Source organism: Chelonoidis abingdonii, chromosome 9 (genome assembly GCF_003597395.2).
Source record: "Chelonoidis abingdonii isolate Lonesome George chromosome 9, CheloAbing_2.0, whole genome shotgun sequence".
Classification (NCBI taxonomy): Eukaryota; Metazoa; Chordata; order Testudines; family Testudinidae; genus Chelonoidis; species Chelonoidis abingdonii.
Genome location: NC_133777.1, coordinates 86,609,743 through 86,633,387, shown reverse-complemented (window position 1 = coordinate 86,633,387; position 23,645 = coordinate 86,609,743). Strand labels below are relative to the sequence as shown.

General features: G+C 44.5%; 1 protein-coding gene across 7 annotated transcripts in view; it reads right to left on the bottom strand.

The window, feature by feature from the left end:
• TP53BP1 (tumor protein p53 binding protein 1) overlaps nt 1-23,645 on the bottom strand; it is a 71,085-nt gene that overhangs the window by 46,683 nt on the left and 757 nt on the right. For 5 of the 7 annotated variants that reach the window (XR_012656588.1, XM_032768650.2, XM_032768653.2 and 2 more), the window contains 10 exons: nt 23,414-23,549; nt 23,016-23,103; nt 22,568-22,650; nt 21,596-21,757; nt 21,046-21,127; nt 17,043-17,227; nt 14,975-15,101; nt 11,336-11,430; nt 5,839-6,044; nt 3,311-4,613 (listed from right to left, as the gene is read on the bottom strand). Coding sequence is in view for 6 of the 7 variants with exons in the window: in XM_032768650.2 (XP_032624541.1) it covers nt 3,311-4,613; nt 5,839-6,044; nt 11,336-11,430; nt 14,975-15,101; nt 17,043-17,227; nt 21,046-21,127; nt 21,596-21,757; nt 22,568-22,650; nt 23,016-23,103; nt 23,414-23,549 (2,467 nt within the window). In the remaining variant the exon portion in view is untranslated. The remainder of the gene's footprint in view (nt 1-3,310; nt 4,614-5,838; nt 6,045-11,335; nt 11,431-14,974; nt 15,102-17,042; nt 17,228-21,045; nt 21,128-21,595; nt 21,758-22,567; nt 22,651-23,015; nt 23,104-23,413; nt 23,550-23,645) is intronic. The other 2 variants (XM_075069779.1, XM_032768655.2) reach the window with 2 other exon arrangements.

The following is a 23,645-nucleotide window of genomic DNA, read 5'->3' as shown; positions in this document are numbered from 1 at the left end:
TCACATGACCCCAGCCCTCTGCCCTGACTCTTGCACGCCCCCACACATCCCCAGCCCCCTCCACACCCCATACACCTCCCACATCTTGACTGTTTCACCCCCCCACATCCCCACCCCACCCTGTGCATCAAACAGGAGCTCCTGCACCCCTCCCCCGCACACTCCCACCTGCACCCCTCACACCAAATGGGAGCTGCCCTGGTAAGCACTCCACACCCAAACCTCCTGCCCCAACCCTGAGCCCGCTTCCTCAATCTAGCTCCTGGCCAGACCAGCTCACTGCTGATCTGGGGTCCGGTCACCGGCCCCACACAGCCTGCTGCCGGTCTGGTGTTCCGGCTGCTGGCCCCTTGCCAGCTGGGGTCCCGGTCACAGGCCGCCCTCAGCCTGCTGCCAGCCTAGGTGAATGGAACCCAAGACCAGCAGCAGGCTGAGCGGGCCGTTGGCATAAGATCAACATTTTAATTAAATTTTAAATTAAGCTTCCTAAACATTTTGAAAACCTTATTTTACAATACAACAATAGTTTAGTTATGTAATATATAAAGAGACCTTCTAAAAAACATTACAATGTATTACCAGCACGTGAAACCTTAAATTAAAGTGAATAAATGAAGACTCGGCACACCACTTCTGAAAGGTTGCCGTCCCCTGGTTTATTCAATCCATAGACATCTAAGACGTTCATCAGATTTCCCTTCCATATTCCCTCGTCTCGCCTTTGTTCCTGCTATGATTGCCTACATTCTCCTGGGATTGTGACTCTTCTCCCAGGTATCCGTGTTCTAGACTTACTTGTGGGCTTTTGTGACCTGCCTCCATCAAACCTATTTTAAAGCCTGCCTCACTTGGTTAGCCAGTCGGTATCCAAAGATACTCTTGCACTTCCTTGATAGGTAGACCCTGTTTCTGCTCAGCAGTCCTTCTCAGAACAGAATCCTGTGGCTGAGGAAACTGCAGCTCTTCTGGTAACACCATCCACATATTCACCTGCAGGACATGTCTGTCCCTGCCCAGACCCCTACCCTTGATCAGAAGAATTGATGAGATCTTCACCTGAACCCCTAATCCTTCTCCCTCACTCCCAGCATCCTGTAGTCACTTCTGATCTGTTCAGGGTCATACTTCGCAGTATCATTAGTGCCCACATGGATGAATCTTAGAACCACAGGGCTAGAAGGGACCACAAGAATCATCTAGTCTAATCCCCAGCCAAGATACAGGATTTGTTGTGCCTAAATCACCCAAGCCAGGTGGCTATTCAGCCTCTTTTTGAAAACCTCCAACAAAGGAGCTTCCACAACCTCTTGAGGTAGTTTGTTCTGTTCTCCTATTGGCCTTACAGTTAGGAAGTTTTTCTTGAGATTTAATCTAAAACTATCAACAGTTTGAACCCATTGCCTTTTGTTCTCCCTGTGGGAAGAGAAAGAACAGTTTCTCCGCTGTGTTTATGGCAGCCTTTCAAGTATTTGAAGACTGCTATCATGTCCTGCCCTTAATCTCCTCTTCTCCAAATTAAACATATCCAAGTCCTTCAGCCTTTGCTCATATGGCCTGCATTCCATCCCTTTGGCCATCTCTCTCTATCGTCTCTGGATCTTTTCCAGTTTCTCTACATCCTTTCTATATATCGGTGACCATAACTGGACACAGTACTCCAGCTGAGGCCTAACCAGCATCAAGCAGAGCAGTATAATTTCCTGTGACTTGCAAGCTAGGTCTATGTTAATGCAACCCAAAATTGCATTTGCTTTTTTTTTGCGCAACAGCATTGTATTGTTGACTCATGTCAAGGTTGTGATCCACCATAAACTCCCAGATCCCTCTTAGCAGTGCTGCTGCCAAACCAGTTGTCCCCCATTCTGTATTTGTGCATTTGTTATTTCTACCACTAGGCACCTGCCACACTGCATGCTCTGGCCAGCCTGGCTTTCTATGATGGAGAAATAAAGGCCACAGCCTCTGCAAATCCACACCAAGATTTGGGTAGAAGCAACCATGGTCAGGTTCTCTGTCTGAACACAGTTGCAGATGGAGGATCCAGGAGCAGTGTTGGTATTGGCGATACAGCCTTTCCAAACCATAGTGATTCTATTCTCTCTCGCCTACAAGCTCCTTCAGTGCCTAGTCTTGGTGGGAGCCTCATCCACTTCAAAGTTACTCCTTCCTTCCCAACAAGAAAAGAAACGGAACATGAAAATGCAACGAGACAATTATGAAAGCAATGAAAAGAGGCCTGGAGATATGATTGCTTTCTATAAATACATCAGAAGGATAAATACCAGGGAGGAGGAAAGAGTTATTTAAGTTAGGCACCAAGGTGGGCACAAGAACAAATGGCTATAAATTGACCATCAACAAGTTTAAGCTCAAAATCAGATGAAGGTTTCTGAAATTCTGAAACAGGGTTTTGACCCCAACTGCTACCCTTGAAAGGCTAACTGGCTTCAAGACTTAACTTGACATGTGGCCCATCAGCGACTGCCAGAAGCAAAAATCCCCAAAGGCTGGAGATGGGACACTGGATGGGGAGGGCTCAGTTATTACAGAGAATTCTTTCCCAGGTATCTGCTGGGTGGGTCTTGCCCACAAGCTCAAGGTCTAACTGATCGCCATATTTGGGGTCGGTAAGGAATTTTCCCAGTCAGATTGGCTGAGACCCTGGAGTTTTTCGCCTTCTCTGCAGCATGGGTCACTTGCAGGTTTAAACTAGTGTAAATGGTGACATCTTTGTAACTTGAAGTCTTTAAATCATCATTTGAGGACTTCAGTAACTCAGCCAGAGGTTAGGGGTTTATTTCAGGTGTGGGTGAGGTTCTCTTGCACACGGCAGGTCAAAGGTCAGACTAGGTGATCGCGATGGTGCCTTTTGACCTTAAATTCTATGAGACCCCCCTAGGAGTCCCCTCCCTTCCGTGCTTAATTTTTTCACTAGGAACTAAAGCACTAAGTCTTAAAAATCCTTCAGCATTTGCCAGTGTTACTGTTCTGTGGCAGCAGAATCCCAGAATAATGGAGTGGTTAGGAAAAAAGGAAATAGGAACCCGCAGAAGTTACCTTAGTGTTGAGGATGGTATCAGCAGAACCAAGAAGAGGAAAAGAGAAAAAAATGCATGTTATGCAAATAGTATCAAGTTCTGGAGCAGCTCTACACTTAGATACCACTGCAACACAATATGCCCCTTAGATAGCATAGGATCAGCCCTTGAGGAAGCTTTGAGAATTACACAAACATGTTCTTCTGCATTACACACACACACACACACATATTTGGGAGAAACAGCAGAACTACTTCATTAAATACACTTACCAGTGGATGGACAGGGGGATTGCTCAGCTGCCCTCTCCTCTTCCTGCTCCAGATTACTTGTCTTAAATGGTTTTTCAGGCATATCCGCTTCCTTCTCCAAGGTCATCAGATGTGGCTGCTGGCTCTCCTGTGGTGTTGCTGGCACTTCATCCCCTCTCTCTAAAGAAGCTGGAGGTGGCTGCTGATCCTTCTGAACTTGCTTCAATTTCAGGTCACCTTCAGCTTGACTCCTGTTCCCTTGACTGCCTGGACACATTTTGGCACATGATGCTAATCCTGGGGCAACATCCATCTTTACCTGGGGCCATGAGTCATCCTGCTGTTGCAACGACTCTCCCATAGAAGGCTGAGGGGGAACTTCACTGAGCTTTGGCACATCCTCAGGAGCAGCTTTCAGGGACAGATCCTTCATGCTTTTAACTTCAGCGACCACATTAGAATCTTTAGAAGTTTCTTTTTGCCTGGTCTCTAGATCCATCTGTACCAACCCGTGTCTCAGGTCACATAGTTTTTCTGAGTTTTTGCAAAAAGCCTCACTGGATTCCACTGCCATCACTTCCTGGCCTTTATGTTCCTGTGTTTCCCTTAGAAGAATCAGCCCCTCGGACAGAGTTAGAGGGTCAGAGCATCCCTCTTCATTTAGCTGCTTCTCTTCTGCCTGCCTTTCTCCTCCCTGTTCCTCACATAGAGTCTCAGGGACTGCTTCAAACTCAGATGCCTCTCCTGATAACTTTTCCTTGATCTCAGTCAATGCCTCTTGACCCAGAGTGTGTGATGAAGTCTCAGACTGAACAGACAGAGTTGCAGCTGTCTGGCTTCCAGAATCACATGAGAGATCAATGCAAGCCATCTGTGCTACAGACCCTTCTGTTGCTACACCTTCAGCAACAGGACAAATGGTAGGTTCTCCTGTAGCACACACAGCCTCCCTTTTTGGCTTTTCACAGTTCTCACTGAGCAGGGCTTGGCTGTCCTCACTCAGCCTCAGTTGCATGCTGTAACTTTCTGTGGAACAGGGTTTCAACTCCGAAGCTTGCAGTGTAGAATCCATCTCAACCTGTATGTTTTCACTACCTTGGTTGGTTTTCAGAGAGCTTGTGTTGCCTTCTGTCCTTGTGGGCTGACTGCATTCACTTGCAGAGAGTACTAGCTTACAGGATAATTGAGGATCTCCTGTGGGGATCTTTGGCAGAACGTCTGTGGTTTCAGAGACATCTGCTGGCAAACATGAACCCAATAAAACTCCACCCTTCTCTTCTCCACTAGGCTTCTCCTCCAGACTTTGAGTTGAAATAAAAATATCCTAAAAAGGATAAAAAGAAGAAAAATTAAGAACTCTATAGTTCACATTCTTCTAGCTAGCCTACAGGCTTGGCATTTGATCCATTCATCAGGCACCCAGACAGCACACAAGCAGCCCTATCTCCTAGTAAGGGACGTGGGTTCAGGGACACAGAAAATTCATCCAGAAACTCAAGTTTTAAGGGGACTATTTTCCACTTATCTGAGCAATAACTGCCCTCCTGCTGTGAAGGGAAGTGACCATCATTCATCATTATCATCTCAAAAGAGATGAGTGTGTAGTCAGAGGTGCGATCATTGATACCTCTTTGATCTCACATGACATCCCCACCCAGCATAAACACAGGGAAGGAAAGAAGGTGCTATGTTGCCAGCTGGGCGCTAGGAAGCTATGCAACATGCTCTATTAGGTTTTTCTACCGCATCAACCAGCCACAATATCAGAGCACCAAAGTCACCTTTTCCTCAGGAAGAGAAGTTATTAACTGGTGTGTCCCGGTTAAATTCTCCCAATAGAACCGTAACCTCTCCCCACCCCCACCCCTCACCATCACTTGCTCTTAGGTGGATGAAAATAAGTCTTAAGTCATAAAAAAGCCCCAGATGAGTCCACAATTCAAAAAGGGTAGCTCACTTCCTGTAGCAAAAGGTGCAAGAGAAAGACCAAAATGACATTAGACAGGAAATTCTTAAAGGAAAACTGCAATGATTAGTTATAGCCCTTAAAAGACTACGTTTTAAATGCAGTACTACAAAATATCAGTGCTTCACTCTCTCCATAATAAAGAGAGAGGTGCTGTGGTCTCTCACAGTCCCCATTTTACCGACATATCCCAGCAGAAGACTAGCCTGAGGATGTAGTTTGAGACATAGGATATGCAAATCAGAATCAGAAAGAGACTTCCAAAGACACTGTAAAGAGAATGTCATGTGTTTCCTAGGACAGACTAAAAGGTGGGCACCAAGAATAACACAGATAAGAGTCTCAAATCACATGGCAGTTTTCTTCTAAGAATACAGTGGTACATGGTGGGTGTAACAGAATACCACAGAATGACTAGTGGGGATGAGGAAGATCTCTACAGCCAATTAAGCAGGAAAACCCCACACATCAGGGTACAGAGAATGAGCCAGAAACCAATCCCCTACAATCAACCATGTACCAAAACTTAAGGGAACATGGTACAGGAAGAAACTGAGGGAGGAAATTCCACTTCAATACCCACATGGGAAAACTCTGGTTGTGATGGTATAGGGAAGGATCCAGGAACAAAGGCTGGGGCATTCTGAGATACAGGAGTTGAAACCTGTGGTAGCACATGAGGTCCTGGTGGGACAGGTGGATTGCCAACCTCTACTGGCTCATCTCCTGTCTGCTTCTCCTGTAGAAGGTCTCCTCCTTCTCCTGGAGCAGATATATTCATCTGCTCATCTGATTTGAAAGAAGGAAATTAAAACGTTAATTATAGCTGCAAGCAACACCTTAAAATTAAGATTGCCTAACATATCCCATTAAAAGATCCTGTTTTTAGTTTAGCTTTGCCAAACTAACAGTTTGGGTTGACATTTTTCATATGAGGCATCTGCCTCAAGCTGAATTATTTTGGGAAGAATCAACAAAAATGGTTCAGCCATTTCCTAGGACCAGGCTAGGAAACAATATGTTTTGCCCATGTTAAAAAAGTTTATGCAACCATTTTGTTAGAGCAGCAAAGAGTCCTGTGGCACCTTATAGACTAACAGACGTATTGGACCGTGAGCTTTCGTGGGTGAATACCCACTTCGTCGGATGCATGTAGTGGAAATTTCCAGGGGCAGGTATATATATGCAAGCAAGAATCAAGCTGGCAATAATGAGATTAGTTCAGTCAGGGAGGATGAGGCCCTGTTCTAGCAGTTGAGGTGTGAACACCAAGGGAGGAGAAACTGCTTTTGTAGTTGGCTAGCCATAATAGTTATCACCAGCCTGATTCCTGCTTGTGTATATATATATATATACACACACACACACACCACACACACACCCCCCTACCTACCTCTGGAAATTTCCACTACATGCATCCGACCAAGTGGGTATTCACCCACGAAAGCTCATGCTCCAATACGTCTGTTAGTCTATAAGGTGCCACAGGACTCTTCATTGCTTTTACAGATCCAGACTAACACGGCTACCCCTCTGATACATTTTGTTAGAGAAATTCTAGCCCATCTATGTTTTGAATAAGGGACTTGAAATTTGCCAGGTTTGCTCTGGTTTCAGGGATGTGCCTTTTTTCATCCCTGTGAAAATAAACCTAAATGTATCCATGTTATGACCCTGGGGGGGTGGGGGGAAATCTGTTTGCACATGCTCAGTAAAGGTTTGTAGAGTCTGGCAGCATTATTCTCCTACACTGAGCATGCTCCATCCCCACCCTGCTCCTAAATGTCAATTGAACCATGCATGCACCATACCACAGAGCAACTGAGCACACTCCATTTCAGGGCTGTGCAGGGTATTCCTACAATTGCTCCTCCCAGTGACTGGGGTCTGCTGTGGCATTGGGCACCAAAACAGGGCAGGGTTCTCTCAGATTTCAAGACAAAAGGCACTGTTATGACCATCTACTCTGACCTCTGGCATAACACAGGCCAGATAATTGCACCCAGTGATTCTTGCATCCAGCCCATAACTTCTGGTTGGGCTGCAGCAGATCTTTTAGAATAGAGAGACATCCAATCTTGATCTAAAGACTCCAAGTGCAGGAGAACTCACCACAGCCCTGGGGAAATTGTTCCAAGGGTTAGTTACAGTACAAATTTAAAAAGAAAATTCTGAATTTATCTAGCTTCAGTTTCCAGCCACAGGATTTTAAGATCTACTGTAGGTCTTTTATGGTCCCCATCATCATAACATCCAAGCACCTAAAAGTTTTAATGTCATTATTCTCCCACACAGTGTTGTGCAGTAAGGAAGTGTTATCCCCATGTTACATATGGAGAACTGAGATAGAGAGATTAAGGGTAAAATTTTCAAAGATCTCTAAGTGCCATTTTCAAAAAGACTTAGAAGTTTAAATCTTACTGAGTCAACTGGCTTTAGGCTCCTGCATGCCTATGCCATTTTCAAAAATGACAGGCATTTGAACGTGACAGCTATCCCTCCCAAAGGAGGGGGGATAGCTCAGTGGTTTGAGCATTGGCCTGCTAAACCCAGGGTTGTGAGTTCAATCCTCCAGAAGGCCACTTAGGGATCTGGGGCAAAATCAGTACTTGGTCCTGTTAGTGAAGGCAGGGGGCTGGACTCAATGACCTTTCAAGGTCCCTTCCAGCTCTAGGAGATAGAATGTCTCCATTATTTATTATTTTATTTATTTTTAAATTTTACCCAAGATGACTTGCTCAGAGCAGAGAATAAACCCAGATACCCCGAGTCCTAGGCTAGCACCATGACCATTAGATCATCCTTTTCAGTGTCTTCTATTAGCGTCTAGGCAGCACTGAGGAGAAAGCAGGAAGCAATGAAAAAATTTGAAGGAGTAGGGAGAGGGGGCAAAGAAACAGGGATAGATGGATCCAACCGTTAGAGAACATTTCCTTCCAGGGCCTGGAAATGAACCCAGGACTCCAGATTCAGAACATTCTTCTGCTGTCAAGCAAACAGCCATGAACTCACCGGCAAAACACGTCTTTTCCCCCTTCCAGTGGATTGTCTACATGGAGGATAACAGCCTACTGCTGCTACCAGTTAGCTATTCAGTTAGCTCAAGTTGTAGAGGTCTGTGTTGGAGAGCTAAAAGTCCCAACCCTGCTAATAACCTATATAGGGATCAATATTGATCTATATGATTGAATTTGTGCATTTTTCAGTTGTCTTAAAAAAAAGCCACACACACACACACCCACCCCTTGGGAAATTGCATTAAAAATGTCTAGGGCCCTACCAAATTCACGGCCATGAAAAACACATCACGGACCATGAAATCTAGTCTCCCCCCGTGAAATCTGGTCTTTTACCCTATACTACACAGATTTCCCACAGGGGAGACCAGTGTTTATCAAATTGGGGGTCCAGACCCAAAAGGGAGTTGCAGGAGGAGGGTCACAAGATTATTGGGGGGGGGTATTCCCACCCTTACTTCTGCGCTGACTTCAGAGCTGGGTGGCCAGAGAGCAGCGGCTGTTGGCCCGGCACCCAGCTCTGAAGGCAGTGCCCTACCAGCAGCAGCACAGAAATAAGGGTGGCAATACCATACCATGCCACCCTTACTTCTGCGCTGCTGCTAAAGGCAGCTCTGCCTTCAGAGCTAGGCTACTGACCAGCAGCTGCTGCTCTCCAGCTGCTCAGCTCTGAAAGCAGCGCTGCCAGCAGCAGCAGTGCAGAAGTACAGGTAGCAATACCATAACCTCCCCTACAATAACCTTGTGACACACCCCCTACCCCAAAACTCCTTTTTGGGTCAGAACCCCTTCAATTACAACACCGTGAAATTTCATCTTTAAATAGCTGAACTCATAAAATTTATGATTTTTAAAATCCTATGACCGTGAAATTGACCAAAATGGACTGTGGATTTGGTAGGGCCCTAAAAAAAGTGTTAAAAGAACACTAAGGTAGCAAAGTCATCTACTCAGAAGTTAGGAAGTGTAAGTTTAAGGTTGCCTTTGAAATCTTAATTCAGCCCCCTTCTGTGGATCCGTGATGATAATACAGACTTTAATCACATACTATTTTTCCATAAGAGCCATCTCCTTCAGTGCACAGGCAAGATGGTGCTTAGGGAATGAAACAGGGTTGTGTAACAAATGAGGATATTTTCTATAGGATCTCTGCTTCTTTGGAAGGTGTGTGGTGAACAAAGGGTACTGCAGGAAAAACAAAGACTGTCTCATGGTATGATGGCATATACAAACCATACACTGGGCAACAAGGGGTTCAGACGCTGCTCTGAGCTCAGCACAGACTGGAGAAGACGTTAAAAGGAGCAGAACAGCTCATCTGTGAGCAGGCCAGGGAAGAGAGAGGACCTACACCTTGCAGCTCCTGAGGAAAGGCAGGATATCTCCCATGCACAGCTGCTTGAAGGTTCCTCCCTAAGGGAAAGGAGGACCTACTTTTCATAAACTTTGAGAGGGAGGCATTTCCCCCTCTCACATACTAACCCAGCTTGTGTGTATTGATTCTGTTTTGTTTATAGACTGTCCCTGAAGGGGAGTGACTTAGAACGAACTGGCCAGAGGACCAAGGCATGAGAGGAAGCAGCTGATGCCCCGAAAGGGAGAAAGCTGCCATGCCCGGACATGAGGAGGTGCCATGCAGTGAGCTGACCCCCTTCACGCTTTCCTGTACAGACTGTGAACTGTGGACAACAGAAGGATGATAGGAAGTGGCCCAGGGAAGGCAGCCTTAAGGCACTCCTGGGCATCAGACCCTTCTATTGCCCTTACAGTGGGAAGGCCCAGCTCGCCTACCAAAAACCCCTCTGCAGGTCAAAGGGCTTAAGCCTCTGACTACCTACCAGGCAATGCTCCCCATGTGTGAAGACTACCACAAATGGTTAAGGTATTTGAACGTCATCTTAGAGAACTGGATTCTACCTCTGCTTTTTCCACAAAACACCTACGAGATGCTGAACAAATCACTTAAATCACTCCTTTCACCAGTGGTCACTAATAGCGTGTTTCTAATTTCCTGGGAGCCTAGGTTGAGACACCTAAGGCCATGTTTAAGGACGTGCTAAGCTTTTCAACTGTAAGTGAAGTCCAAGGGGTTCTGTGCTTTGAACATGAAAGTTGCTAAAAAATGTTAAGTACTATTTAAAAAAAAATAAAATAAAATCAAGCTTTAGGCGTTTCAAGTTGGGCCCTCAGAATTAGTGAACACTTGATAACTTTGGCTTTAACGTCACTTTCCCGATTCTTCGTCTGTAAAATAGGAATAATACCACCTGACCTAGCATGGGTATAGGTAACAGAATAATCTGAAAATAATCTCTGAAGCCCTCAGATGCTACAATAAATACACCATAGCAACACCCATGAGGAAATTATTAATTTTCTATTCAGTGCGGGGTTTGGATACTGTATGTGTTAATAAGGCCTGGAGTCACATTTTGAACAAGATAGATAAGAAAAAATATCAAACCGCTACTCATTCATTGAGCACTGTCCTTTCCGTGCACTCAGTGAGGAAGGGGTCCTGTAGAAACCAGTAGTATGTGATTATAAAACTAAAGGCGGTATTATAATGCACAAGGAGTCTGAATTAAGGTATAGTGATTCTTTAATGTAGGTGCTGGCTCCCCACCCCTCCAATGCAATATATTTATACATAATAGAAGAGCTATTCCTGCTGTCCTGCAGTACCTATCCTGTAACATGAATGCCTTGCCTCCAAGGGAGCACAACAGCAACTGGCCCTCAGCATCCAATGTTCAGTGCATCCCCACCTCACCAAGAGAAGGGGGAAACTAGCTGATGATGCCATACTCTTCGTGTGCTATCTACCTTCTCCCAAAGGTACAGGGAGAGCCACTGCGGGAATGGTCCATTGCATGTGCACTTAAAAAATCAATGAAGTTTAAAGACACTGGGGGAAGGGCTGTGCAGGAGGAGAGGTGCTTGTTACTCAGACTGCAATATGGAAATGATTCTAAGCAGTGTTTAGAGGAAGCTACACACACAGGCTGGAGGAGTATGTATCGGGAAAAGTCAAACACAGATCAATATTCACAGAAGTTTTACCTTTTGCCTCTTCCTGTTCTGTGGGACTGCTGGTGATGATAAGAGGATGGGATCCAAAGGCACCAGGAGAAGGAGTAATTAGGCCTGAAGAATAACTGCAAAGAGAAAAAAATAAGTCAAATCACAGGTCACTTAATGCTTTAGTTATTTCTCTTACTCCACAAAAGTAGCTCCAGCTTTTAACAACAGGAGCCTGGTTCACCAGTTAAGACAACCAAGCCAATGAGCCTAAATCCCTCAAATGACCGTAAAGGAGAACGGGCAGGGGACCTGCAGCTCAGTTTCCATGTAGCAAGTCTACAGGTCACAACATGAAGCATAAAAGCAAAGAAAATCCTACTTATTCAGACTGCAGTTAAAATAACTTGATGATAGATATGGAAACAAGCATTGTACTGACATACAGAAACAAAAACAAACTGTCCAGAATGGAGGAGACATCTAATTCAGTACCTTGTCTCAGATAACTGCCAATATTGGATACTTCTGAGGAAAGTGCAAGGAACTCTAGGGTAGAAAGCCGTGACGAAGTGGGGCTGTTCTTAATGTTTCCTTTAAATACTGTGTGGGTGTCTTAGTTTCTGGCTGACACTTTGTCTCCGTGGCAACTAATGGCCCGGGCCCTTCCCCCCCTTGAAGGGGGTACTAAAGGTGTGGGAGAACAAAGACATCAGCTGATCTCTTGGCCTGGGAAAAAGAGGGTTTCAGTTTGGAGCTGGCTGGGGACAAGGAGTGAGTGCAGACGTGGGTGTCTGGCTCGCTGGGCCCCAGAATGGACTCAGCTGAGGGATGCCATTCTCTGTACCTAAAAGCTCTGTTTTAGACTGTGTTCCTGTCATCTAATAAACCTCTGTTTCACTGGCTGACTAAGAGTCACGTCTGACTGCGAAGCAAAGTGGGGGTGGGTGCAGGATCCTCTGGCTTCTCCAGGACCCAGCCTGGGCGGACTCGCTGTGGGAAGCACATGGAAGGGCATATGCTGAATGCTCCAAGGTCAGACCCAGGAGGTGAAGACGTGAGCTTCTTGCCCTGAAGACAGTCTGCTCCAAGAGAGAGGAGGCTCCCCAAAATCCTGACTGGCTTTGTGGGGAGCAGTTCCAGAGCATCACCCAGAGACTCCATGATAAAAGTTATGCAATAACTTCCTCTCTGGGCAGGTTTCTTCCTAAGTGCAGGAAGTTAGTGGTGCTCTGTAGCATGTTACCTTATTTATTATCTCAGGTACTTATATGCTCCCCATTATAAAAGTACCTGAATGCCTCACAATGTTTAATGAATTTACCCTCACAGTATCCCACAGTGGTAAGGAAATGCTGTTACCCCATTGTACAGATGGGGAACAGACAGGCAGGCTAAGTGAATTGCCCAAGGCCATACAGGAAGTCTGTGGTGGGACAGGTACTTGAACGCAAGCCGCTCAAGTCCATTGTATCTTGTTTTTATTCTACCTAATGAAGCTGTACATTACTCCTCATGTTACTGCGCAGTCTGATTTTTACTAAGATCTTGCCTTACAATAGCACTGAAGAAGTCAAAGTTTCACAGATTAGTTATACATAGTACAAAAATTTCTCTCAACAGCTTTAACTGCTGTCTTTGAGTTGAATTATATCCATGTGTTTTTTTCTATTATGAGACAAGATAAATGGGAATCATTCATACCACTTATTGTTTTGTATCTTTCTAACACGAGGATGGAGTACCAGTTCTGAACTGTAGACTGGAGATAGTTAGCAATGGAATTTGAAGAGAGGAACTCCTGACAGTAGCTGTAAGCAGTCTGTTCAATGAATTTAGACATGAAGGGGAGAAAAGAGATGGGGCAGTAGCTGCAGAACTACATGGAGTGGTGGAGTGTCAATGGTGGGGAGAGGCTTTTTGTTTGTTTGTTTTAAAGCTGGGAGAGACTAAAGCATGCCTGTACAGTAGAAGGAGAAGAGAGACACGTTAATAAGGACCAAGGGTGCAGAGAAGAATGGGTGAAAGGGAGACTGGGACCTGGGTGGGGTTATGAGGGTAGGTTGAAGGGTTAGAGAACAAACACCGGAGGATCAAAAGCTCTTCTATTAGTGACAAGGGCCAACAGGGAAAGCAGTGAAGAGGAAGGGAAGGCTGAGAAGTCATATCTAATTCTGGCAGTTTTGTCGGGGGGAGGAGGGGGAGAGAATCAGTAAGCTCCAGTGTAGAGTGAAGTGGACCTGGGGGAGGTTTGAGAAAGGAGTCAAGGGTGGTGAATGGGATTGCACATGGGGGAATGCGAGTGGAGAAGCAGAGGGCTTGGCTAGGATGGTAGCAGAACTGAAGGAGAGAACTATAGTGGAGAAAGTGAACATGGTCACAGAATTACTGCCAGATGTTCCGCTGTGTGACTGTAGCAGTGGAGGATGCAGATGAGCTAGGGTGGGCCTTGTGATGGGAGAGAGGGGCAAAGGATTCAAGAGTGGAGGGGAGTGTAGAAGAATGCACAGAATCGACAACCATGTCATGGGAAGAGACAACAAGGAGGAACAAGCTGAGAGTGGAAGAGAAGCCACTAACACTGATGGTCTGGACGTCTCAGAAGCATAAGATGGTGAGCGGCAGGCCAGAGACAGATACCCTATCTTCAGAGAGACCAGGTGATTGATAGAATGGGGGACTCAGCGATGAAGACATTAGTGCTTGGTGAAGATGTGAATGGCTATCCTAGGGAATGGGAGAGTTGATCCAGATTCACAGGTCAAAAGCAGCAATCTGTTCTATCCTTTACCAGAAGAGTTAGCTTTGTATCATCAACAGAGAACTTTGTCTGACCACAGTCATCTTTAGTATCAGTCAACTTCACCCCATTTTCTAATTTAAACAATACACCTCCACCCTAGCCACAGAAAATAAACAAGATGTTTCTGCATCAGAAGTATGGCTCCTCTGAATAAAATGGAGCCATTGCCTTTTGCGTAGGTTCTCTTTTCCCCGAATAGTTCCTCACTGCCTAACAAGTTTTAAACCCTCTTCTTTACATCACCATCTTCTCAGCCATAGGTGGACACTCTGAAGTATCCCCGTTCAGTCAGCTTTGCACTGAAGTTTATTTCAGAGACAGCTAGCAAGGAGATCCTGAAGTGTGCATCAAGCTGGGGACACCTTCCCCAAGAAAGCTATTGGGAGTTCAGAAGAACTGATACAAGATAAAAAAAAATTAGCTTAATTTTTCAGTTATTGCTTTGGAGGCTAAGATCGAACAGATTTTACAACTCCTCTACAGCCTGCAACTTGGCATAACCTGAATAGAACCAAAAGGAGTATAATTCTCTCTCAAGAAGCATGAAGTCCCCACTCATCTAACAGAAAACCATGTGAAGTCCCCTATTCTCCCCGAGGAAGGCTGAAAGGTTACTAATGAACCCAGTGTCCTCCCCCCAAAAGAAACCCGTGTGAAAAGCCAGAATTATACCTTATTAACTATTTTGCTTCAAAGACTTCAGTTTTGCAGAAAACCACAATTACAATTTAATCCATGTTGGAAGATTTAACCGCACCTGCTGTGCTGGGCTGTTTGTCTAAGTGACTCGTTCTACGCAGGACAAGTGCATATTAGAGGTATTGGTTATGTGTTGTGGGGTTGTGTTTTTTTTTTTTTGTTTTTTTTTTTTTACTTACGTGGAAAGACTCTCCTGGCCAAGGGACCCCTGCCCAGAGAGATGCAGGAGGTGCAGAGTGCCAGCAGGGGTGCATGCCACGGAACCTCCCACTTCCACCCTGGTTATGGTAGAGTCACTCTCTGAAGCTATTTGGAGCAAGAGGAAACAGACTGGATTATTATAAAGCAAGTAATAATAAAAATTAATACTAATAATATATGGAGATATATCTATCTCATAGAACTGGAACGGATCCTGAAGGGTCATTGAGTCCAGCCCCCTGCCTTCACTAGCAGGACTAAGTACTGATTTTGCCCTGCATCCCTAAGTGGCCCCCTCAAGGACTGAACTCACAATCCTGGGTTTAGCAGACCAATGCTCAAACCACTGAGTTACCTCTCCCGCCCTCACTTCTGCAAAGTTACCTCCCAGTTTGACAAAGACCAATATTCTCAGTGGGACAAAAAGGGATTTTGGAACCACAGGTCCAAGGCACATGAAATGCAAGCGTCATATGGCTAAGAGGTAAAAGGCTCATTACTGGCTGGGCAAAAGTGGCCTGCTCTCTCATACTGGATTACTAGTATTTACACTAAATACCAGTTCAGCCAAATCAATGTTAGAACTGGTGGGAGCACTAGTGTAGACAAGACTCTGGCAACAACGAAGAAGAAACTTACTGCTTTTACCCTTTTTGTTAGATAAGTAGATTTTACATCCAGAAGGTTTAACAAAGTTATACCAATTTAACTAAAGCTGTTTAAAAATCACACCTTTTAGTTACACCAGTGCAATTTTGTTTTAACCAGGCCTTTAAACCATGATCAAGTCACCTTTTTAACCTTCCTTTCAACAAGCTAAGTAGAATGTCTTAAGTCTCTCATGGTAAAGCATGTTTTACAGACGTCAATTCATTTTTGTGACTCTTTTCTGAAACCTCTCCAATTTTTCAATATCCTTTTGTCATGTGGATAGAAGAAGGGGACAATATTCCAGCAGTGGTCTCACCAGTGCTATATGTAGACAACCTCCCTACTCCTCCTCTATAAACCCCGTTCATACAGCCAAGTATTGCTAAACTTACTGAAATGCAAGTTCAATTGAAATATGGTAAAGATAATTCTGATTGCTGGAGCCTTTACACTAGCACTTCTACCAATTATAATACCAGTTCAGTTAAACTAATAGGAATTTTTGGGGTAACTTTCCCCAACATGGACAAAGCTTAAAATATGTGCCCATGCTTTTTCTAGTGTCACATAAAAGGATTAGCAGTTTTACTGCCGTGCTTTTTATTTTTGGAGGGGCAGGAAGAGACAGGGAAAAGGGAGGAATGGTCCAACAACCCATTCTAATGGCATTATGATTCACCTCAGAACACTCTTCACACAGGAGAAGGCTGTGTTTTGCTTTCCAAAGTACTGTACTTTCACATGAACAGAAACATTAGTTTATTCAAACACACCCAAAGCATTCTGCCAGCTGTAACCTGCTTCCCTGTAAGATGCTGTCAAAGGTCACATCTGTGCAATAATATCCCTTAAAAAGTCCACACAGTTGAGATACTTAAACATTTTGCCATCTGGGATCCAGTTTAAATCCTGCATAAAGTCTTTCAAAACAGAAGTTAAACCTACAAAGTCTTCATCTCAATTTCAGCTAGGTCCACCCCCTCCTCTGAGGATCTGTTGTCTTGTTACAGTTCAATATTTTTGCCCCAAATCCAAGCTGGGCATAGCCCTTCCTACTGGAGGACTGTCTTCTTGCTCTCCCAGCACCTCATGCCTAGAATTTGGCATTCTCCACCAGACTTCCCCTCTGATGACTTCCCCCTGCTGACTCAGGGCCTCACAAGAGCTTTCTTACTCCTACAGTGTCTGCAGGCAGCTGCAGATAACCATCCTTATAAGCCCCAGGAGCCTTCCCTCAAGTCCAGTTGGGCAACAGATAGTCAGTCCAGTTGCGCTGGACCCCACTTCCTCTTTAAGAGGTCAGTTATCCTGTGACAGATGCACAGCCCCCAGCTGAAAAACAGAACGACTGCTCCCTTGGGATGGATACTTTGGCATTAGTTTGTCTGTTTTTACCTGTTGTGTGGCTCTGGGAAAACATATCTTCCTGAGTTGACAAAATCTCTGACTCCTGCAGACAAGGATCAGGTCTCTTCTCAGCGGGCAACTCACTTTCAAGCACATCGCAGACAGACATTTGTATCCTGCTGATCTCTTTGTGTTGTTGTAGAATTCTGGGAGAGCTAGACATAACCTCTGACCTGGGAAATTCAGTTTATAGTAGTATTGCAGAACTATCATGAATATTTACCAGCTCAGGTACAAAAATCTACTCACTTGTCCTCACCACAATGATGGCAGGAACAAATACAATATTTTTACCCATGTCAAAATACACCTGCCCAGCGCTACTATGGGGTGGGAGTAAGTAGAATTTAAAGCTGAGTTAAACACTTTATAATAAAAGGTAAACTCAAGGTTCTGATTTCAGCTCATTACAAAGTTGGAAAAACAGGTTTTAAATAGAATTTTAAAACGTTACTTATTAGGGCTGTTGACTAATTGCAGTTAGCTTATGCAATTAACTTAAAAAAATTAATCGCGATTAATCAGTTTTAATCGTGCTGTTAAACAGAGTACCAGTTGAAATTTATTAAATATTTTGATTTTTTTTTTTTTACAATTTTCTAAAATATTGATATCAATTACAACACAGAATACAAAGCGTACACCACCATTACACCACACCAATACAAAGTGACCACCATTCCAGAGGACATGCTGATGACACTTGTTAAAAATATTGTGACTGAACTCCTTGGGAGAGAATTATGTCTCCTACTCTGTGTTTAGCTGCATTCTGCCATATATTTCATGTTATAGCAGTCTCGGATGATGACTGACCATTTTTGTTTTAAGAGCACTTTCACTACAGATTTGACAAAACTCAAAGAAGGTACCAATGTGAGATTTCTAAAGACAGCTACAGCACTTGACGCAAGATTTAAGAATCTGAAGTGCCTTCCAAAAATCTGAGAGGGACGGGGTGTGGCGCATGCTTTCAAAAGTCTTAAAAGGGAAACACTTCAGTGCAGACTCTACAGAACCCGAACCACCAAAAAAGAAAATCAACCTTCTGCTGGTGACATCTGATTCAGATGATAAAACTGAACATGCTTTGGATTGTTATTGAACAGAATCCGTCATCAGGATGGACACTTCCTCTGGAATGGTGGTTGAAGCATGAAGGGACATACGAATCTTAAGTGCATCTTGTTCAGCCAATCACTCAGAAAAACAAGTAGTAGGACTGAGTGGACTTGTAGGCTCTAAAGTTTTACATTGCACTCAAAAAAAAAAAAACCAGTTATGTAACAAAAAAAAAATAAATAAAAAAATAAAAAAAAAAATCTACATTTGTAAGTTGCGCTTTCATAATAAAGAGATTGCACTAGGGTACTTGTATTACGTGAATTGAAAAATACTATTTCTTTTATTTTTACAGTGCAAATATTTATAATAAAAAATAAAGTGAGCACTGTACACTTTGTATTCTGCTTTGTAATTGAAATCAATATATTTAAAAATGTGGAAACATCCAAAAATATTTATATAAATGGTATTCTATTATTGTTTAATCAATTAATTTATTAATCTTTTTAATCACACGATTAGTTTGTTTAATCACTTGACAGCCCTATTACATATTGAACAGAAAGCCGGCACGGTAGGGGACTGGACTCGATGACCTCTCGAGGTCCCTTCCAGTCCTAGAATCTATGAATCATAAAAATTGGACAATGCAAATGGAACCTAAAGAATATGCTTTGCCAGTTAACAGTAAAATTGGAGAGTTTCACCATTGTAAGTTTTATAATTAAGAGTTAATAAAAACAACTTTTTTGGTTAAACAGCTTAATTATAAAACATCCAACAGTGAAACTCTCCAATACCCAACAGAGTATCATCAACAGATACCCGAGAGACTACAGCCCATTCCCTGAAAACAGGGACAGTGACATGGGTTTCAAAATGTCCTTTATTAAATGTGTTGCTTTCTAAAGTTAAAAATGAAACACGAGCATTTTCTTCTAGCCTATTGCATTGCAACATTAAAAAATCATATTTCCTTGAATGTTCCTTCACTATTTCCACCCCACCCCCTTCCCAGCCAGGAAAGGATGGGAGCTCTCCTCAGTCATCATTACTGGGCCATTCCCTTCAGCAACTTACACTGTAGGAAGTTCTGAGGCAGTGTGACAGGGCACTGAGCAGGAGCTGCTGAGCCAGCCCTCTGTCACTCCAGCTCCAATTAAGGGAGATGACTTGGAGCTGGTTAGACCACCTGGCCCTAATTGGGGAAGCAGAGACAGCTGCTGCCTAATTAGGCTGGGGCTGTATAAAAGCCTCAGGGGAGGGTAAGAGTGTAGGAAGAAGCAGCAAGGAGGTAGCGTCCCCACCCCCACATGGTAAGGGGCTACTTGTATCGTAAAAAGGTGGTGGGAGAACAATCTGTAAATAAACTGTATCAGTGGTTACTGAACCCAGGGTCTCCAAGTAACTTTATCAGCTTAACAGGGGCAGGAGCCAAGAGGACCCTGAAGCACCTTGTTACATGTGGGGGCTTGTCCCGGATATCCTGTGCCCGAGCAAGAGTTTGGCAGCCCAGAGATGGAGGAGATCCTGCAGTGGCTGGTAAAGCAGCAAGAAGAGGTGCAAAAGGCTATGCAATCCTTTCAGTAGTCTCACCAGCTGGAGAGGCAAGTCCTGCTCAACTGGCAAGCCAAGCAGTAGAAGAGCCTTCAGGACTTTATACGCGAGCAGGCCAGCATACAACAGCAGCTTCTCCAGAAGATGGTGAGTCCCACGGCTGGGGATAGCATGAGGGCACCTTCCTAGGCACTTTTCAGTAGATAGCCATGGGAGCAGGATGGGATAGGGCAACCTGGGCCCTGCAGCTGGTTCCCTACCTGGCTCGCAAAGCCCAAATGGCCTATATGGCCCTGAATGAGGAACAGGCCAGGAGCTAGATCATAGTAAAGGCAGCTGTCCTATACTACGTGGGGCCGTTGACCAAAAAGGATCGCCAGAGACTCCAGGCAGTGAGGTGGACAGTGTTTGCAGCCCTGGGCATTTGACCAGAAGTTAATGGATTGAGCCACCAGGTGGCTGAGACCTGACCCCAGACAGCGAATGAGCTCATGGACAAGCTCATCCTGGAACAGTTTGTTTCGGGTCTCCCCAAGAACATAAGGGTATGGGTGAGACAGCACCAACCAATACAGTAGAGGCAGCGGTAAAGCTACCGGAAGAGTATGGAGGCAGACTTCTCCAGGAACGAGGGACGTCCATATAAGGAAGGAGAAACCAGGAGAAAATCCAGGGAATCCCCGACCAGGAAGAGTCCAGGGAAAAAACAGGAGACCAACTGGGAAGATCCCACTGGGACCAGGCCACTCGTCTGCTGGCAGTGCAGGCGACCAGAACCTGAAGAGGGGGACTGCCTGGACATGGAGTGTGGCTTTGCAGAATTTTGCAGGTGGGTCAACTCTGGAGGGCAGGAATGAGGCAGAAACTGTCTACCATTTCTGTGATGGTGGGGAAGAGACCCCAGTGTAGGAAGTTCTCAGACAGTGTGACAGGGCACTGAGCAGGAACTGCTAAGCCAGCCCTGTCACTCCAGCTCCAATTAAGGGAGGTGAATTGGAGCTGTTTAGACCATCTAGCCCTAATTTGGGAAACAGACAGCTGCTGCCTAATTAGGGTGGGGCTGTATAAAAGCAAGGGGGCAGGAAGAAAGGGAAAAGGCAGGTAGTGGAAGCAGGGAGGTAGCTCTCCCCTTCCTTCTGCCTGCAGACCAAGGGCTACTTAGATGGTGAAAAGGTGGTGGGACCCCAGCCTGTAAATAAACTGCACGGGTGGTTACTGAATAGAGGGTCTCTTGGTCTTTAGCAGCTCAACAGGGGCAGGAGCCAAGAGGGTCCTGCAGCACCTTGTTACAAGCAGTAATACTTGCTGTTTTCTCAGCCTTCCTCCTGCATGCCTCCACTCAAGGTACCAACAGAGTGGGCAGTTTTACCTTCCAGACTTCTCCTGCTGGCACTGTGCACCAGTGTAACTTTCTCCAGTGGACAGAGCTTCACTCCTAACTATGTGCAGATCTAGCAGGAGACACAGAAAACATTTGTTACTCAATTTAAATAACCTGTGCTGACATGTATCAATGAGCGTCTTTGGCACTTCACATTACACAGCTCTAGATTGTAAATTCACTACAGGGTTCTGTTGAGAAGGTCCACTGATAGAGAAAGCAAGAAAGGGATTCTGAGGTCTGTAGCAAAAAATAGATTCAGTGTCAGATTTTCTGGATTGTTAGAGGCTAGCTAAGAAAAGAGGTACTCATAGAAAGACACATATGTTGACACAGGGGCAACAACACAACAGTGAAGGAAGAAGCCCAAAGGAAACAGGAAGGCAGAATTCCTCTTCTCAAGCTTTGGGCAGCTTTAATATCCTTCCTACTCTTGCATTTCCTATCAGAGGAAACATGCCACCTACAACTCAAAAGGCTGCAGAGAGAAATTTACTATCTAAGGAAAAGGTCTCTATGAACATGACTATTTACATACCCTCATTATGGTCATTCCTCTTGGGATTACAGCAGGTAGGGAGAGTGCCTGCTGGCTGAAGCTGGTGCCCTCTGCCCTCTTCACTCAATGTTGAGTCTCCCTCGACATCCTGGCTTTGTGAGAGTTCCAGAGCTCCAAAACCCAACTGTGATGTGCCAGAATCTAGCACCGAACAGCCATAAAGAAAAAAATAATTTATGTACAAATTGCCATTAGAATTGACCCCCATTGTACACTGAAACAAAGTTAGCTAGCTCATAGAGACCTTCCTGGACAGAGGACACATGAAAGTGCCTATTATAACTCTGAGCTACTAACCAGGGAGACAGAAAAACTCAGCTGCTCTCAGTCTACAAAAGCTGCACAGCCCCTCTTTAATAATTAAAATAAATCAATAATATAATAGGTACAAGATTGACATTAAAAAGCCATCATTTCCCAACAAGTTACCAAACAATGTTATCAGGTAATGTACTGTATCCCAGGAAATAATTGTGGTAATTCAGTCTCCAAGTGTAGCACTTTCCAGTAAACGCTAACATTTAATGACAACTATCACATCAAGTATCCTTTATTGCTAGCATAACAAACTTTTAGAAAAAAACAACTATATTCTAATGATCTAGCTACTTCCATGCTCTCCTAAGCCCCTTCCTGTCCTGAAGACCTTAGCCAGTGCAAGGATAAGAACTACTCCACTGACATTTGAGAGGTTGTATGGGTGGGCAGAAACTGGTGGTTTTCAGACACAGGGCACACAATTAGTATTGATTTCTAAACCCCAAAGTACTTGGGGATGAGCTCTAAGTGAATTGTTGATTTCGTAACAGGTGCTTCATATTATCTTAATCTGACAGGAAACAGTGAACCTGCTGAAGGGGAAAATTATGTAAATGCACACACATGCTAATGGAGCTCCAAGCAGATTTTAATGCTCTGAGGAAGTCACTGAAGAGTCTAGAGCAGAATTACCTTCAGCACCCAGCAAGGGGGTAGCACAGTGTGAGGCATCTTCACCTCCCCCCTCAGCAGCAGCTGCTACCATCCCAGGAACCCTGCAGTAGAGAGAAGAGATTTTTTTTTTTTCCAGGCTGTTTTAAGTTTATTTTTGTTCACACATGGGTCTCTCAGCATCACAAAAATAAGAAATGGCTGTCCCCTGAATTCAGCGCTGTTCCTCAGTACATCTGAACCATCCCAGAGGAGCTCACAGATTTCCAGGAAATGTGCTAAATTTCACAAATATGATTTTCTTCTGCATTCTGAATTGACTCACTATTGTACTGTTACACATCAGTTAACCCCAGCGGCACTGGCATTCCAACCTATGCCACCACATAAGGGGGAACGTCACTAAAATAATCCCTCTAAGACAAACAGAAATAGAGATGGAGGTGGGGGCAAGGAATATTCTATCCACCTGTTGTTCTTGGGAGGCTGAGGCAATCGATCAATAACTTGGCTGAGTGAACCAGTCATGTCCAGATGAGTAGAACTGTCCATGGGCTCTGAAAACATAACAGGCCATTAGAATGGAAGAGAGGCAAACTTCTGACTACATGGACAGACAAGGAGGAAGTCAGCAGCGCTCTAACAGCAGCTCACTGTTATACTTGCTTAGCCCACTCACCCCTTCCATGGTCACATGCCTTGATACTCAGCTCTTCACAATGATTCCCAAAGCCCTGGTACCATGCTCTCCAAAGCCAGCAAACCCCAAATGTCTCATCAACACAAGCACTGCTCTAAAACTCATTCTCCTGCAACCAGAGAATGTTAACTTCTCAGAGATAAATAAAGTTACTTGTGGTCCCTCACCTGTGAGCAGCTTTTCCTCAAGGACTCTGTCTTCTCCTCCTCCACCAGCAGCCAGTTTGCTACCCTGAGGGCTGGTCATTATCTCCTGTAAAACACATGAACCCGATCTCTGCATCTCCAGTTCTTCATTAGGCACCTGGAGAGAAGTCAGCCTAAATTGTGTTTACTTCTCCCAGACAGCCCAAGCAAACTACATATCAATACACATATACATAGAAACTTGTATTTCATT